Raw genomic sequence first — 18,313 nt, 5'->3', positions numbered from 1 at the left:
TTGTTGCTTGTAAGCCCATGCTCCTCTTATTCCACATTCCCTGAAGGACTCATCATTCAATGGCGTAAAAAAATGTGTTCCCAAGCTGCAGGAATTTATGCTATGTAAAGAACTGTTTTTCTGATTTCCTTAACCTGTCTAAGAGTTAATATTTTAAGCTTAATATTTCACATATTGATGTATTTACTTAGTTATTTTTTCTTTAAAGTATGTGTCTGTGGAACTGAGTATTCTGTTGTAAGCCTTAATAGGTTCCCTATGGAATAAAAATTTGTTTTCAAATTAGGTCTTGCTATAAACAAGCACATTCACACCTAGAATGATCTTATGCATTTTCTTTGCCCTTTTGGTAAATGATGTTTGCTAACTTGCACATTGTTTATAGGTTCTTGATATTCTGTTTCTAGGAAATGAACACTTAAGACCTGAAAAATTGTCTCTACCTTCACAGCTCCTAAGTAATGCTACACTTAGAAATACATCATGGTATTACTTCCTACTGATTTACACATTATCTGTCAAGGATGCTGTGAAACACTTTTTAAATTAAAGATCAGAAGAGGTAAAAGGAGAGGCAGAGAAAATCCCAAATGAAACAATTAGGTTCAATTACATCTACAAGTATTTGGTGAGGTTTGGGCATAGTACACTTTAAAGTTTTGCAGTTAAGGGTGGTATGTCACTTGTTTTAATGAGCATGCACTCATTGTTTTCAAGGCTGTGGCAGAGCTTGACAGTAGCTGTGTATCAATCACGGGTCTCTTGGTCCACTCAGTTTATTTTTTTGTTTCTGATCTGGTGGTCACTGAATTTTAACTCTCATACATATTCTCTCCCTTGCCTTATCTTTCAGGAAATAAATGACGTGGATGTGCAGGAGCTGGTGAGAAGGTCAATTGGAAGATTAACAATTATTCGACAGACATTTCCAGTTCCCCAAAACATAAGTCAGCGCTGTTTCCGTGGCAACCACAGAATATCTTCATCACTGTGTGATCCGAAGGACCCTTTCTCCCAAAGCATGGAGGTAGTTCATATACTAGTCTATCCCCACCTGGGAACTGTCTTTTTAGATAAGTTCTAAGTTTTTCCCCAGGGGCTTAGTGTAACTTAATGTTATTTTTCACATCGTCTCTGACATGTAGCTTAATGGCTTATGGCATGACAAGGAAATACTTGGGTTAGGGTGGGTGAATGTGGCCGACGGAGAACAACAACTTGCCCACTCCACAGTAATAAAGATAAACATCCAGAAAAGCCACCTGATCTCCAGGTAGTGGAGTATTCATTTTGTTGCCCTGCTAAATTTTAATTTTTGTCATCTCACCAAGAATTTCCTCCCTGTAGTCAATGTCCCCTGAGTTGCTGTTCTTCTCTAAGCACCAGATATGTTGTCAATAGGAAAGTCTTCCTGGGAATCGCCCACATCATCTGTTTAAGGTGTCTTAGTGTATACATCTAAATCTAAGTTCCAAAGAGGCCTTATTTTCAGGGTTGTTAATCACAAATTACAATTAATTGTACCAATTGTACCAATTAATTACCACATGAATTCAGCAACAGGATCATGGTCACTGTCCTCCTGACTTCACACAGTTTTTCCAAGAAAAAGTCCTCCATCTCTCATTAGGCTTCATCATGACAAAGCTACGGCTAATCAGGAGTGTGAAATTGGCTTAACATGTTGATTTTACTTTTGGTTTGTTTTTTTCCTGTGTTCATTTTTGTAGCTGTGGAAAGATGACTGCATATTATTGTTTTTAGCAGTGGAGGAAGAGTGAGAGAAAACAATGGGAGAAAAATAGGGAGGTTTTGAAGAGTCTTTGCTTAGAATGAAAATGTGTAAGTGTAAAAGGAGAAGTGTGGATAGTCTTGCCCTGTTCCAGATTAGTTGTAAGAGCCTTTGTCTCTTACAAATTGTGGACAAAATGGCCAGTAAACAATAACTGATTATATGAAAAGCTTTGGCTGTAGCACACTGCACGGTGCTCCTAGTAGAGTTCTTAAAATAAACAGGGCTGTGTAAGGTCCATAGATGCATTGGATATCTCTAGAGACTCTTTAGGAAGTGCAAAAATCCTTTAGGCTGTGCCATACTGTTATGGCAGCATGGTCCTCAGGGGAACTTGGGTAGTCTACAGACAATGTGTTAAAGCTGAGGGTGTGATTACATGAAGGCACTAGAGATTGCAAACAGTTTTCTTGAACAGTTACTAACTACATCAAGGCAGAAAACAAAACTCATTTATTGATAGGAAGCTTCATATGTTGATTTATCTTTCTCTTCATTTTCATTTTCACTTTAACAGTTGACTGACTCAAGGAAAGATAAGTTCAAGAAATCAAAATTTTTTCTCTACAAATTGGCAAATTCCATTTAATGTGTTAGATAGGATCCCATGCCTTAACCTGTGCTTCATGATCAACATATAACTTGGAGAGCTATAATATTTCTATTGAAAGCTTTCGTAACATTTTGTGTCAAAGGAATGATGGAAGCTTTACTGGCTTAACTGTTCACGAAAAACAGTTAACTTGCTTTTTTCATCCTTTCCCCGAGATGGCTGTGCTTCATTATTAGCTGAGTGAGACAACATTAGAAACTGAAAGGAAGGAAAACTCTGACACAGTTTCCCCTGTGTCTTCATATGATGCACAGACCTTTGAGTAGCTGTGGGGTTTGTTTGCTGCTTCTTTGTTCTACTCAACAATATTATAAATTAGTTTCTAATCCAGTGGGGAGTTGGAACAGTTTATAAATTGAAATTACTAATGCTCTTTTTTTTTTATGACATTGAAGTGTGACTAATCAGAAACATTCTCTGGAAATTATAAGGGTGGGGTTTTTGATTTATTTTTTTCTGAATTACTCCCCCTAAAGTCTGTGTGAATAATTAATTTTTTTCAGCATCTTTATTAAAACACTGAAAAATATTTTGGTGAAGATGCCTCATTGTGTCTCTGGAATTTTTCTAGTTGAAACTATTTATATAAATTTTTATCGTTTTGGAGGCAGGAAGTTAAAAACTGGATTCACAGAAGTATTTAATACCGTAACCTTTTTGTCTAAAAACATGTGCAATATCATAGGTATGCATAAAATGACCACTGTTAATCCAGATTAATCACTCGTCCCTAATCTGATTGCTAAATAGTTTTCTTCTATGCTCTGGAACTAAAAAATCACATCTGAATTTTGAATTACATCAACAGAACGTTATGCAGTTAAATACTACTTGGTAATGCAAGTGTCCCCCCTCTCATCTAAGAGACTTGGAATAAATAAAGGATCAGTAAAGGATATGAGGCAATGCATTAAATGCCCCAGTAAATTTATGTGGGAAATTAATAAAGGTGTAAAGTGACTTTAAATTACAACCCCGCTCTGTTCATCAGGACAGTTACTAATGAAGCATACTTCTGGTAGTGACAGGGAAGGGTGATTTTGAGAAACAGGAATTAATTGTAGTGTCTTTATCATTGCATTATCAGTGATTGATTGCTGTAAATGTTAAGTTGAACTATTAGTGAAGGAATAACAATACTTAATAATTGCTGAACTCTGTCCTCCTGAGCCCTGTTAATACTTGATGAAGGCCCAGCTATATTACTCTTAGATTAGTGAGCGCATCCTTCCTCATGAACTGTGACAATTGTCTTCTATTCCCATGACAGTAGGTTACAGAAGCTACCTTGAAAGCAATGTCAATTTGTTGGGAAATGATGACTTGGCATCTGAAGCCCTTCATGTACCAATTTAGTCTCGTTAGTGACCTTATTGCCTCTCTCTCCTTTTGGCAATCCCCCCAAAGGGATGTTTTTGTCCCTTTGGCAAAGGCTTATATAAAAAAACCCTTGCCTCACCACACAGTGATAATTCCTTTCCTCCCTGTTCCAGCAAATGTCCCTCTAGTGCTGACTTCATTGGGAAAATATAGTTTTAGCTGAAATGCTCTGAATTCTTTGTAGGTTTACAATACACAGGCAAATCATCCAAGTTGTTTTAAAAGTGCTTGATTAATCTGAACACAGATCCTCAATCCATGTTTTTAATCCTGTCATGTGCAGTGATGCCTGGCCTATGCATCTGCAGATGCAAAGTAAATTTGTTTCTGGGTGAATACTGAAATGGAAATGTTCATAGCCACTGGAGTCACTGGAGAAGCCCGAGTAAGAATAAAGAAGTGTCTTCCAGAAAGACGGAGTGAAGGATCATTATCATTCAAAGAAAAAGGGCTATAAGGATCAGAGGTTCTGTGTATCTGTGGTACTAACAATGTAGAGTTGCAAAGGTAATAGAGGATTCTGGGAGTTTATCAGAAGGGAAAGCGGCAGACAATTAGATCTCCTTTGACAAAATGTGGAAGGCAAAAAGTTTGAAACAATTCTGGCCAGGTAAGGAGAAATATTCCTTCTTTCCTGGATGCTCGGCAGGGAAGGAATCTGTCTCATAATCCTCCTGGGAACAGTACAGAGCAGGTTGTGGATGACACAAGCAAAGCCAGCATAAAGATAGAACTTACAAAAGAAAATAAAAACATAAAAGTAGGTTATGTGGAAAAGAGTAATTAGGCAGGAAGAGAGGTGGGGTTTTTTTCCTTGGGTTTTTTTTCCCCCCTCTTTTTTAAGGTGATGTGTGGATTTGCCAATCAGTGTCTCACATGTTCAGCATTATTGTGCTTGTTTGCCATATAGCCCCTCCCAACAGTGGCAGGACTTTCCCAGTCTTTGGGTATATTTAAACAGCATAATAGGGGCACTCTCCACAAAGTTGATGTACTTTCTATTGTAAGCTTCCTTCTGCTGAAAGATTTTGAACACACCATCTGTATCTGTGTAAAAAGACCTTTACAGAGAGCAGTCAACATATTCCACAAATCTGAGGAAGTGTTTTTTGGCTTGTCTGTGACTGATGGAGAAAAAAAAACACAGCAGCCTTGCCTCAGTTAGCAAATTACCACTGGCTAATGCTCTACAGACCCCGTTATCAGGCAGCTGAGGAAACTGAGTTTCCCTCAATAATTTCAAAAGACCAATAGGTTATAATTTTTCTTGAAGAGAACCTCCGTTCAGGACAGCAGAGGGTTTTTTTTAATGATACTGTCAGTAACTTAAATGTTCCTGCCATTTGAGGACAGAAAAGACTGATATAAAGCTATAGTGTAAATTACTTGTTTCAGAAGTGTTCATGAATTCTGAGCTTCTGTTCTTTTACATTTAATTGTATCTTTTGCTTCTGACTTTGTACTGTGGGCATTTAAAGTACATACGTAAAAATAGTACATGGGTAAGTGGAACTGGCACACAAGTGATATCTTTTCTTGAGTTCAACTGTTCTGTCTTTGATCCCAAACTGGAACTTCCTCACACTGTATGCGTGTAACTATGCTTGCAGTGAAACACATACGCATTTACTCTGTAAGAATTTTATCCTGTGAGGAGTTAGCAGCCAATGCCAAATACTTCAACAGGAAACACTACAAATTGCAGAATCTACATGCAATTGCACTCTGCACACTGAGTTATATGTCATGCCAGAAATTGCCTCAATCAGAATTGACTACAAAAATCAGGAGCAAAAAACACAATTAAATGATTTTAAATTTTCAGAGTTTCTGTTTTTCAAAAGAACAGAACAGCCTTGGAGATAATTTAATGGTGTCCAAATATCTGGTGACTGAGAAACTGAAATTTGCAAGCAATTGGTTTAAAATAAAAGAAAATCTGTTTACGTTCATGAGTAGGACTTTAAATCTGGCAAGTGGAGCTGTGCCAGTGATTGGGCTGTCTGTACTTCTCGTGCGTGTAGCTGGTTGCTGCAAATCACTTCCAGCATTACAGCCCCTAGATACAGATTTTACCAGAGCCCAAAGGTGTGACATTTTGACTCTTACAGATTCTTCTTAATATCAAATAAGGTGTTTAATTACCAGAGGATTATGGGTGAGGCAAAACAAATGATAAATTCTGGCTGCTGGCAGGAGACTACAAATAAAAATGCTAATACTTCTCTTTTTGTCTCCTTACAGATTTCAAACCTGTATATATATGACACTGTCCTCCTGCTGGCAAATGCCTTTCATAAGAAGCTGGAGGACAGGAAGTGGCACAGCATGGCCAGCCTCACCTGCATCAGGAAGAACTCTAAACCCTGGCAAGGAGGACGATCGATGTTGGAAACTATCAAGAAGGTACCTTTTCCCTGTATTTCCTCATCTTTGATTTCTAAAATACTTACATTAAGCAGTATTTCCTGCTGGGGGGCATATTACTCTTGTCAGTACCAACAGTATAGTTTTTATATTTTCACAGTTCCTGAATGAAAGTAGTCTTTATTTGGTTTTGGCTGTTTGGTGGTTGTTTGTTTTTTTCTGTGTCATAAATAATAATATTGAAATAAATTCAATGAGTTTGTTTAGCAAAACAACCAAACCAGTAGGATGTTCAAATAAGAAAAAGGGTCACAGATGACAAAGTGTCACTATTGAAAAAGTATCACACGTTAGGAAGAAAAGCAAATAAATTTGTAAAAGAAGAAAGAAAAAAAATTGCAGAATTACACTTGGGCAACGTTCTGTGGAATTCACTGTTGTGATGCTTTTGACATTGTTATAGTGAAATCACAGAAAAGAGAGTGAGGGAAACCTCAGCTTATGTAGGCTGTATCCTGCCATTGCAGAACAGTTCTTGTAACTGTCTCTACAGTGCTTTATCCAATGTCAAACTCTCGCTGCTTCCCTGTGATTATTATTTCATACCTTAATCATGCTCATTGCCCAAGATGCTTTTCCTGTTCTTCAGTCCTAAAAGATAATTTTTCTTAGTTATTTCCTTTCTTCATGATATTAATAGCCTCCACATACTTACAGACAAATATTACAGCCTTCTAGGTCAGTATTTAGTCAATATACACAGGCTCATAGTTTACCCTTCCCTGTAAGTTATTCACCTCATTCTCCTTATGTTATTGATGTCTTTCATAAAACTGCCTTCCCACTTGTCTGCACGTACTTCCTGGTAATGTATACTTACATTTAAAGTGCTGGCAGTGCTAACATTGTAAATACAAAAAAACCCAGGACAGTAAAAAAAAAAAAGAAAAATTGAAAAATTATGCTTTATTTATGACCTTCACTAAAGGACATAAAAGTAATGTAAAATATAATGTTGTCTCAAGAAGTTGCCGTTCTGCATTAGGTATTAGGCTATACCAGAAATTATGATAATGCAGGCAAAATATAAGGCTCCTTTGAGCACTGCTTGTATTTTACCCAGTCCCGGTTTAATCTGCATTAACTCCAAAATAACAGTTCAAAGCTTTCTTTGGTGTCTGTTCCCAGTTTCCATTCTAACAGTTTGAAGCCATGAGACTGCAAGTATAATACAGGACCTGTTTCTTATTTTTAGGGGCAGGACATGGCTTTAAGGGGCTCTAAACTGTATTGCTCTTAACTTATCAGAGCAATTTCAAATTCACATTTGACAGTCCGATGTATTTTAAGCTATGTTTCAGCCAAGGCTGGTTCTCTTCTCAAGCTGGATTTTGTAAATACTATTGCACCCTTTTACATTAATGAACTAAATGCTATTTCTATTTAAACAAATCCGAATACGATACTTGAGCTGGAAAAGTCAAAATACCCACTTCCACTTTAGAATTAGAATTTACTATCTGAGCTGGAGTTTCAGGCAAAGTCTGGTGACCCTGCTAGCATCTCTAAATGGAGGAGTACTGCACCATGGAAAGGGCTGCTGACTCTTTTGTATTATGATTAGTTTCTTTATGAAGTTGTTTGTGGATGCAAGACTGATCCTGTTCTCTTATATAGACATACCACCAGACTGTCTCTTTGCATCTCAAACAGTTTATTCCATTCTTTGCCACATCATCCTAGGTATCCAGATTATCTCTTTCCAATTCTCATCTCCTAAAATGATGTGATTAATAAAACAAATTCTTTCTGTGACCTTTCACAGAAGAGCTGTACTGTGTTGAAGATTAACCCTGAAACATGAAAGGAGATGGCTAGGAGAAATATGAAAGCATTCAAGAAGGCAGGAGCAAGTGGAAATTCCAGAGTTGTTGTTAACTTGCTAAAAAATGAATCAAATGCCAAGGAGATTCCTGATATGTGAAGCTCATCACACTTGCATCCTGTTCCTTTTGGATTTCTCTGCTGTTTCAATGAGATGGCTTTGATAAGATACTATTTTATTGGTGTAAATTGAATAACTGAAATACTCCTTACACTGCATTGTGCTGATGGAGATGCATTTCGAGAAGTAACATGCTAAAATGGAAAGTCAAGATATAATCCAAATGAAATACAGAAATTTCCTCTGTGTATGTGTGTCAGTGGCATTTCAATCCATAGGCAGAGGAAAGCTAAGGATTGCAGCTGAGAGCTGGAATTCCACAAAAGCAGGAATCCTCCTTTAGTTTTGTGGCCTACTTTACCTTTTCTTTCACTACATCACTTATGTAGAGGAACTGCAGGATCACAGTTGTTTACTTTTGAAATTAAAAATTTGGCATTGAGGAATGCCTGATGAGGTAACAGAAAAACAGTAAAATTAAAAACTAATAAAGGGGAAAATAATAAACATTTAATCTCTCTTCTTGAGAATGCTTCTGTTTTTCATCTTGCCTTTTTCTTCATACATCTTTTTTCTCCTGTCATTCTGGAGAATCCTCTAAAACCAACTGAAATACGATTTTTTTTTCTCAAAAACATACCAATTTTCCTTAATTCTGAAAGAAAATAGGAAAAAGTTACCAATTTCTGAATAAAAAGTTCTGCATTTTCGTTTTGAAATTACCACTGCTTCAAAGGTGTATATAATGGAATATAATAAGAAGAAACTCATCTAGTTCAGGATGAAGATACATTCTGAAATTTTTTAAATACTTCCTGGAAAAAAAACTTCCATCCTCTGCACAACCTTAACTCTCCCTTCATGATGATCTGTATTGTAGAGCTGAAATCACCATCTTGTCTCAGATTGTCCGTCATCTCAGTGTAGTTTCACTGGAAGTCAAATTGTAGTCAAATATGGTGGTGGAGGAAAAAGAATAAAGGAAGAGATGTCTGATTCCAGCCTTTCTGCCTTAGGAGAGGCCCAGCAACTGAAGTAGTTGTTCTCTTGGCAGCAGGAAAGCAGAAGCACCACTGAGCTTTTACTACTAAAATCAAGCAGGAAAAAAGTAGTTCTAGAGGAAGCTTCTATAGAAGAAATATCTGTCTTTTAGATTTCACGATCCAGAAACAGGAATATCTGGCAGTGTTTTAACTGCAGAGGGAAATCTTTCTTTGATTTCTGGAGGGGGAAATAAGAAAAGAGTTGGGAAATCTTTATAAAGCTACACACTGAAGAAGTAAGAGAAAGGGATGCTGATGTTCTACCTGCAGCAGCAGTTGTTAAAAATAAATAAACTGGTTTCTTAATGGTAGCTCTTTATGAGCTAAAGAAGAGAGTAGGGAATGAGAGAAATTAGAGTTTCAAACATTTCTTGAAATGGCAGAATAGCTGTCTAAATCATTCCTTATTGTCATTTGTTACTTTTGAGTTGTGCGTCACTGTTTCTACAAACAACTCCAAAAGCTGTTTTTTTCTGTGTGGATTCAGCTGATTGGACAAAGCCTAAAGAAAACATTTTAAGCCCACTACAATTATTTAAATCTAATATCTGTTTCAACCCATTCTGGAATGGAATAAATAGTTAAATTCATCAGGAAACACAATCCTTCTAATGAATTTGGCCAGCTTTAGCAATTGGTTTAAATTCACTTCTGTAATACGAACTATCCCCAAACACATGCTCACTTGTTTATTTCTCAGTAAAGCTATTTCACAGTCATAGAAATAAACATCACTAGAAAATAATTCTAGTGTTGGAAAAATTAATCTTACTGAATAGCCCAAGAATAAATGTAAGTAGGATTATATGGAAGATCAACTCAGGAAAATGACATCAAGTTTCTGCATATCTGTTCTCTCACACATATCGGGTCTCTTCCCAGTCACACTTGTTTAGCTCACTGACAAACAACAAATTTTTAGTGCTAGCAGCAACATACAGCCTATTCCTTTGTGGGAAACGAGCTGTACATTGTGCTGTTTCATGAATCATAGTTGGAATTGTCAACTAGTTCTGATCTCAGAAATGTCGTGACATTCAGTGGTGACTTGCAAAAGAGATTCCAAATTGTTCGTCAGGTAGTAGATTGGACTGTCCGTGCTAGCAGCTAAAAATAATGTGTTGAGTTGAAAACTCAACAACGTTCTCAAGATCAGTTTTTTTCAAGAATACAATGTGAAACTCAAATTTAATGTTTATAGCATTTTTTCCTGCCTATAGCCACACTTTTTTTATCCTTAATGCAAAGTAGCTACTTTCTGAGAATACCCATATGTTGAAAAAAGGAGGAAATTTGAACAGAAGCTGTGAGAGAAAGTACAATATTTTATAGCTGATGATTGGCAAGCTGACATTCCCAAGTGAGGTCCTGACTGCTAGGTAAATAGTGCTTTCTTCAGGGACTTACAGTATAGTGGTGCCTAAGCATATATAAACTGTAGTTTATCTTGCCAGTCTAGATGGGACTCAAGTAGGCTTTAACTATATTGCCAAGCTTTATAACAGCTCTGCAAAGCCCAGAGCAGTGATCAGAAACATAAGTAAAACATTTTTGTCCTAACAACTGACATTTCACTGTTCAGTTTTATATGTGTCAAGAAACTGCATGGTTGCAGCTCAACCTTAGAGGAATTTGAGAAGGTAGATAACAAATGTGTCTTCATTTTCCCCAAAATAGCATTGTTTCTGTAAGTTAAATGGAATGAAAAATTTCTTTGACTCTTGCCCATTATCATAATTAACACTGAAATCACTTGGAAAAATCTCATCAAGAAGTTACTGGAGCAGTAGCTGTCATACAGATGGTCATTTCCTCTGTGATCTCCTTCCACTATGCATTAGCAGAGGGATAAAACACATGCCATAAATCAAGTGAGTGTTTCAGAGAGATCACACTGTGAAAGGCTATGTGTAAAAATTGGAGCAGTGTCCTGAAGATCTTCCTAGGCTGTCCCACTGTATCAGCCCTAAGCAATAAACCAAATTTGCGTAATTAAGCCTGTAAAAAGGCTGTGTGGGACAATGAGGATGAGAGAGCAATAACAGGATTGCATGGCCTATAGGTCCCAGGTAGGGAAGAGAAATAAGGACCTCCAAGAATTTTTCTATAAATTTAATATTGTTGTTGGCATTATATGGGCAGTTCTTCACTGTTTTGTCTTTCTGCCTCTGCTCTTCCCAAGCCAGGAGCATTCCCATCTAATCTGAGCTCCTATTACATGATTTGCAGATGTAAAGTCTAGAAAAGGAGGCTCTGATCAAAGACACTCCTATGTGAGAAATTTTCAAAGAATGATAGAATTGCCACAATAGAGAAATGAGATAAGATGTTGTTATGGTTACCACTGGATCCCAGACAAATACAACTAAAAAATTTACAGTATCATAATTACAAATTGTATCTTGCCTCAACAAAGGCAAGATAGCCATTTAAAAATATAGGTAAATAAACTTATACAATATTTTTGGATAAAGATTAAATTCCAAAATATGTTAGGTAAGTCTGTTAGCCTGTGCTGTATGTAAGAGGACATATATTTCCAAAAAATGCTGTGTTTTCTTAAGGAATGGATTTGATTACTTCAAATGTAACTGAGGTGAAATGCTTCTTTAAATTATTTTTTCATCATATTTGCTCAAATAAGGACAAAGGTTATAGAATATATTAAAAAAGTTGACTAAAATTTTAAAGTGCTGTCTCAAGGCTGAAAAAATCATTTACGTTTTAGACACAATTCTATCTTCATGTTCCTTAAATTATTGAGACCACTCTGAATCTTGAAAATAAAGTCACTTTAATTTTTTAGATTGAAAATCCTATATTTTATATTTCTGTTTTCTATATTTTCCGCTATACAAAGCATCTGTGTTAAGACATGGTAAATTTTTTTGTGCACATTTCCTTTCTTCTATCATTTCGTTCCAGAGTTTTCCCTTCCTTTTTCCAGGTCCTGCTTGTGGCTCACTTGAAATCATGGTGCTGCTCAGCTCGTCTATAACAGTTTAATTAATTTTCATGCCTTACCTACCTAAGACCCACAGGTTGTGGGGGAAAATAGGAAGTAATACAGGAAATATTAAGTATAATATAACAAAATCAGTGTCTGCTAAGGAGTCAGAGTGGTGCAGGACTGGGAACAGGAGTATATGTGCTGTCAGGGAGGGCAAGTCAGCCAGATGGAGGCTTTGAGCGGTCAGCTGGGCATCCTAAGTCTTGCAGGTCTGTGCTGCTTTGCAGGCATTTTGACATCACATGAAATTCTGCTTTAATTAATCAAAAAGCCAGATAAGACCATATGAGCAAAAGTTATGTGAAACAGCTTTTTCTTTCTGGTTCATGAGTAGGATGAAGTCAAATTTAAGTTAATGGGAAATGTTTATATTTGTGAAAAGCAGTTATTTACCAAAGTGATTTTGCAGGTAAACAAAAGCTCACTGTTTCTTTACTCTGAACCAGACAGGGGTGTGCTAACCCAATCTAAAAGCCATGAAGGTGTGGTTATTACAGGATTTTACTCAAAATAATAAATAACCTGAGTGTCATGCTAGCCACAGCAATGTGTGTCAAATTTGCCTGGTTTTTCTCACCAATTGTGAAATGACCTGGAGTCTTCCTGCAAAAGACTGTGCAGATGTACTCTTAATTAGGATTTTGGGGTGTTTTTCCTTTCTTTTAAAATTATTTTGTTCTCGTATGTAATAAAAAAGTAATTATAGAAAATAGTTTTTAAAAAACATTAAAAATTTACATACATAAAGTATTGTCTTGGTTTTAACTGTAAATGGCACTTCATGAAATATCTCTGTATTATTTTCTGTTAATACTAGTCTCTAGAAAATTTTAAAAGTATTATCTCAATAATCAATTTCATTGTTTGTTATAATCATAGTAATATTTTATAAAAGGATGACAATATTTTATTAGTTCATAGCAATCTGCAATGGAGATGCAAATTTTGTATTCCTTCCTGGATTTTCTCCAAACTGAAGATACAAGAATAGAGCTTTTAAAATCATGTTTCAGCGAAGCTCATGGTTTTAGCTAGGTAGCTTATATTGCAAGTTTTCCAGTTTAAATAATAAAGCTCTTAGGTGAAACACCAATCACAACTGCAAAATTCTTGCCTTATGTTTTGGGGGAAAAGCTATAAATTTCATATGCTTTTACACCAGAGGCAGATATTTTTTTTTGTACATACTTAAAATATTGTTCACAGTTTTTGAAAGAGAGGGTTAAACATCTAATTTTCCCTGAATCTATAAACTGAAGAAATTTTTTATGGGTAAAAGTTTTCATTATAGGCATTTCACGTAGTTCTGTTGATTTTACAGTTCAGGTCATCACAGTTCTTATACAAAGATGAAATGTGTGTCATGTTGAATTAACTCTGGAATATATTTTGAGTATGGCTGTGGCGTGTATAGCCCTTTCAACTCTAATTCATTGTAGGAAATATTCACTGCTTCATCTGTACTATTTTAACCCCTTTCAGCTAAAATGTGAAAAAATTAAAGCAAGCTTGAAAATATGCTGCACTGTTGCCCATATCATGTATTCTCAGTAGTAGAGAAGAGTTGTAGAGGAAAACAGAAAAATCCCTACGTTCAGCTAGACAAGCCCTTCGTCATTTGTGCAAATCACATATGATGAGCTCAAAAACCATGTAAATATATCTAAAACTTATCTTGACTTTATGTGGAAGTCCTTTATTTGGGGAAATAAAGCAAAAATCAACAATTTTTTTTTGGTGCAATTTCTTTTATATATCTATGTCTAGCTTTGCTTTCACTAAAATTACTTGCAAAATTTTTTGTTCTTTTATTTTTGGAGGCTAGAGTGTCAATATATATATGCTGATAGGTCAAAGAACAAAAATTGGAGTGCAAATATGCTAAGAGTAAGACTTCTGCTTGTATTACATCTGCTTAATGTTGCTGAGTTTAATTCTTCTGTAATTAAGTTCTTCTGTAAAGAATTTAAATGATACAGGAACAATTTAAACTTCAAAATTTTTAGGGAAACGTGGTCTTTGGAAAACTATCCTAGTTCTGGTAGTTCTGCATAGTTATTCTGCATAGTTAGTGCATAAATCCCCTCAAGAAACAAAAGGTTATTATAAGTACCCACTCGTGAGTTTTCATTCCATTTTCCTTTTTTTTCTAATAGGGTGGAGTGAATGGCTTGACTGGAGAACTGGAATTTGCAGAAAATGGGGGGAATCCCAATGTGCATTTTGAAATTTTGGGGACAAATTATGGAGAAGATCTTGGCAGAGGAATCCGCAAGGTGAGGTTACATATATTCAAACGAGATTATTTCACTGATTTTTTAAAAACCTCTCTTGTGTTCCATGTTAATAGAAAAGCATTTGGTGGCAGATAACATGGCTTTGTGTATCATTAAAGGAGTGAGAAATGGGAGAAAAGCCTTGAACTTGGAGATACCTGTCTATTTTATTATTTAAAAACACCTTGGAGTAGGTTGTGTTGATCAAGATGTCATTTGTAATGTGTTAAGCTGGTGGTTGAATGTCCCAAAAGACCTGTGAAAGCTGTTGTTTTGTAACCCTTGCAACCCATATCCAAACCAGTGAATTTTACATTGAACTGTGTTTAGAGCACCCAGATTGGTCTCTGATACTTCTGGTCAAAGTGGGTTCCTGTATCTGTTACATGAATGAAATTCATGGGTATGGAAAGAGAAAATCTGTTGCAGCATAGATAAAATTTGTGTGGTCTCTTCAGTATATAGGTACATGGTGTTTTAGTAGGAATTAAGTTTTACAGAAAAAGGTGATGTTGTGTATTCAGCTGCCAGACACAGTCCAAATGCTTGGACTTAGATTATTACAGGGAATGGCATATATCTTCAGCAAAATTACTCTTTCTTGGTATTTGAGTTTTGCCAATCCATAACTAGATTTAAGTCCTGCGTAAGAAATTATAGGAGCAGGTCTCTATTTGCAGTGCATATCCTTAACTTTGAACAACTGCTCATCTGATATGGCAAAAATCATATGGTACTTCATAGGCAAGTAAGGGACTAATAGGATTTTCCAAGAACAACTTCCCTTCGAGGACAGATTTCCTGAAAAATACCAAGGTCTCTTCATTTAGTGTATCAGATCATAGTAGGTTTTATGTGTGAGAAACCTGAAGTGATTGTCTGAAAGCAAATGGTAGAGTTTTCTTAATATTTGTAAACTGATTCCATGTGTCAGTGTCACTATATGATGAAGTACATCATTTGTCTGCATAGCTTCTGGAGTAACAGATAAGTGCTGTGAAAGAAGGAAGAGATAAATAAGAAGTCTAAAGCGTCTTGAAACTGAAATTTCTTCTCCGCTATTCATTGGAATTGTTATTCTGTTCCTGCTGTTTCATCTCTTGTCAATACCCCAATGTACACATGTGCCTATAATTATGTCACCTTGAGCAGAGACCCTGACAGATGCTTAGAAACTAGATAGAACTGGATCTTGTTGATATTTGGAGGTACTTCACAAAGTCTTTAGGAGACCAGAATGTTGGATAAGTCCTTATTCCCTTACCTATGAGTTCTACTTGTTTCAACATATTTTAACTTGATTTATTTTCCATGCTATGCATTGAGCGGCTATTTATGGGTTGACTTTGGCTGGGGTTTTTTTGACTTCAGGCCTGTCTGGGTGAATGCCTGAGTGAAGCACTAAATTATGTTCTTCCATTCCCAAAAATATAGAAGAGAAAGAGAGACTCACAGAAAGGTCTTGGAAATATAGAAGTACAAGAATACTTCCTAGCTTTTCTAGCTCTTTTCTGATGGTAGAATTTAGAATTGCAGTGCTAATTTAAACTATGTTGCAGTTTACTTTTAGAAAAGATGTTAATGACCATGGGCACATGTAAGTTGTACAAGACAATGGGATAGTAGAAACAGGCTTTTTGAACCTTCCTTGTTTACTCTTTATGGTAGTTCAAGGACAAAGAGACATTCACTGTCTTCGTAAGGAAATAGATTTGAAGTTGGTCAAAGAGAATAGAGCTTTGCACTCAAGTTTCTCAAGAGTTCAAATCCTGCTTGAAGTCAGTTCTCCTTGTGTTCTGGAGTCATTTATACTTCCGCAAAGTTCACTTATATTCATAAATGAATATTCCTAGGATTCAAAAAAACAAATAGTTTAGGATACACCAAGAATTCCTGTTTATGTTTGCTTTACTTGGAGAAATTAAGCCTTGTATCTAGAAGAAACTGTCTTTAAGTACCTTCCTTCAACTTTCATGGGCTGAGGTCATACCTGGAAAGCAGTGGGAGAATTCATGGGAAAGTTCATTGTGTAGGGCTCCGTCATCTAGCAACAAGTTAGCAAATTCAGGAGTGGGATTTGCCTGAAATAGAAATTTTGCACCATTATGACTGTAAATGTTATCCATCACCTTGCAGACCATGGATCATGTAGTCTATACTTGTTGCCAGAGTCGGGTACTTGGAGTAATACATTCAGATTGCTGCCAGATACTGATTTTATTGACACCAGTGGTATTACGGTCCCTAAGGAACTGAATAACAACTCTTGCTTTTACACATCATACTGTGGCTTGCATTTGTGCAGATGTAGTTATATTCAGTGGGAGACACGGGTGTATTTCTGACATTTCTGTGTTGGCATTTGTCTGTTGGTACTTGACATTTGAGTATGTATTCTTTGACATTTAAATTTCAGTGCAATACTTTTATCTATACTGTTGAAATAAAAGCTGCCATTCCTGTGAATAACCATGCAACAAACAAGTGAACAAAAGGGAGTTGATAGCTCAGAGTACTGTTTTATATCTTAGTGGTGTAGAAAACAGCACTGCAGAAATAAAGTGGTTCTCATGTTTCTTTCAGTGCTCCTTGTAATTCAGAATGGGTTCATCCTCAAAGACTGTGCTAAACCTTTTGAAGTTTAGAGGACTTTATTCCTGCTCCCACACTGGTTTTACTACGACATGTGGACATTTGAGGATGTGGTGCATTTTGCTCTGCCTCCATATCCCTATTAGCATACACCCACCTCCCGTACATTTCTCTTCTCTTCTGAAGATGTTTTAGGTTGTTTCCTCACAGTGGAGGAGTAAGATGCCATACCAGGCTCTCACATCAATTGCTCTCTGCACCAGGATGTTCATGCCAAGGCTGTCTTTGCATTCCAGACACCTAGTGATGCCTTGGAGAAAGGACAGAGCCGTGAGCATGCAGAAAAACAGGTAGCCTGAGTGGGGCACCTGGGTAACCCCGGACACTTTGAGCCCCCTGCATTTTTCCATTAGGATTGTATGGTTCAGTCCTAACTCATTTTGATTTGGTTGTCTTTAGGAGGAAATGTTATCTGTTTTAATCCAAGGGACATCTGTAGCACAATGCATTTCATGTGAACAGGGTCGAAGGCCTCTGGCCGTAATGCCTCACAGATGCATTGTTCCTCTCTACTTCTGCCAGTGCAAATGGCAGGACTTTCCCTGTGGAGTCAATGCATACAGGTTTTTATTTCACAGATTATTAAAGGTTATGTGCAACATTCCATAGTTGTGCTATTAATTCAGAGTTGGGAAAGCTGTTTTGCACTTTTTGCTGTCATTCTGGTAAAATAATTGCTACTTCCACTTCATCTGAGAACACTTGTTGATCATAGTACTGGTGTGTCTTTGTAATACACTATATAATTTTTTTCTTGCATTTGCATCAGGGAACAACATATGTTCCAAGCATATATTTTGATCTTCAGGAAATTGCTGTTTCTTCTTATAAAGTTAGAACTTATTTTTTGCATCCTTTATTTCCCTTTTGTTTGACTAGGAAAAAAGAGAAAGTTATACAGCTCTTCTGACACTTATTAACACCATTTAGTAACCACGAGCACATAAAGTATTTCCTTCTTGGTTAGCTTCTCGGTCAGGTACTTGAGGTAAATGATGGGTTCACCTATTCTCTTTGTGATCACGATCAAAGGTAGAGCTGTGTAATGTGATTTTAAAGATGTATATGTAGCAGCACCTGCTACTTTAAGCTGTGATCTGTGTAGCTGTTTCTAAAGGCTGACATGTAATTTATGATGTGACTGAAAGATATCCTTGCAATTTACAGAGACATTATTGATGGTGTATTTTCTAGTGAGTTGAAAATAAATGTTGCTGTGTCTGACTGCCTTGCCT

At 36.5% G+C, this 18,313-nt stretch overlaps 1 protein-coding gene across 2 annotated transcripts in view; it reads left to right on the top strand.

Moving 5' to 3' along the window:
• Nucleotides 1-18,313, top strand: part of GRID2 (glutamate ionotropic receptor delta type subunit 2) — a 700,412-nt gene that overhangs the window by 484,312 nt on the left and 197,787 nt on the right. For both annotated transcript variants that reach the window (XM_027706551.1, XM_027706550.1), the window contains 3 exons: nt 854-1,027; nt 6,030-6,191; nt 14,307-14,426. In XM_027706551.1, the coding sequence (XP_027562352.1) occupies nt 854-1,027; nt 6,030-6,191; nt 14,307-14,426 (456 nt within the window). The remainder of the gene's footprint in view (nt 1-853; nt 1,028-6,029; nt 6,192-14,306; nt 14,427-18,313) is intronic.

This window comes from Neopelma chrysocephalum, unplaced genomic scaffold (assembly GCF_003984885.1).
Source record: "Neopelma chrysocephalum unplaced genomic scaffold, ASM398488v2 Primary Assembly neopelma1_382, whole genome shotgun sequence".
In the NCBI taxonomy this organism is placed as follows: domain Eukaryota; kingdom Metazoa; phylum Chordata; class Aves; order Passeriformes; family Pipridae; genus Neopelma; species Neopelma chrysocephalum.
Note: the sequence above shows the minus strand (reverse complement) of the source record. Positions and strands in the feature narration are given on the sequence as shown.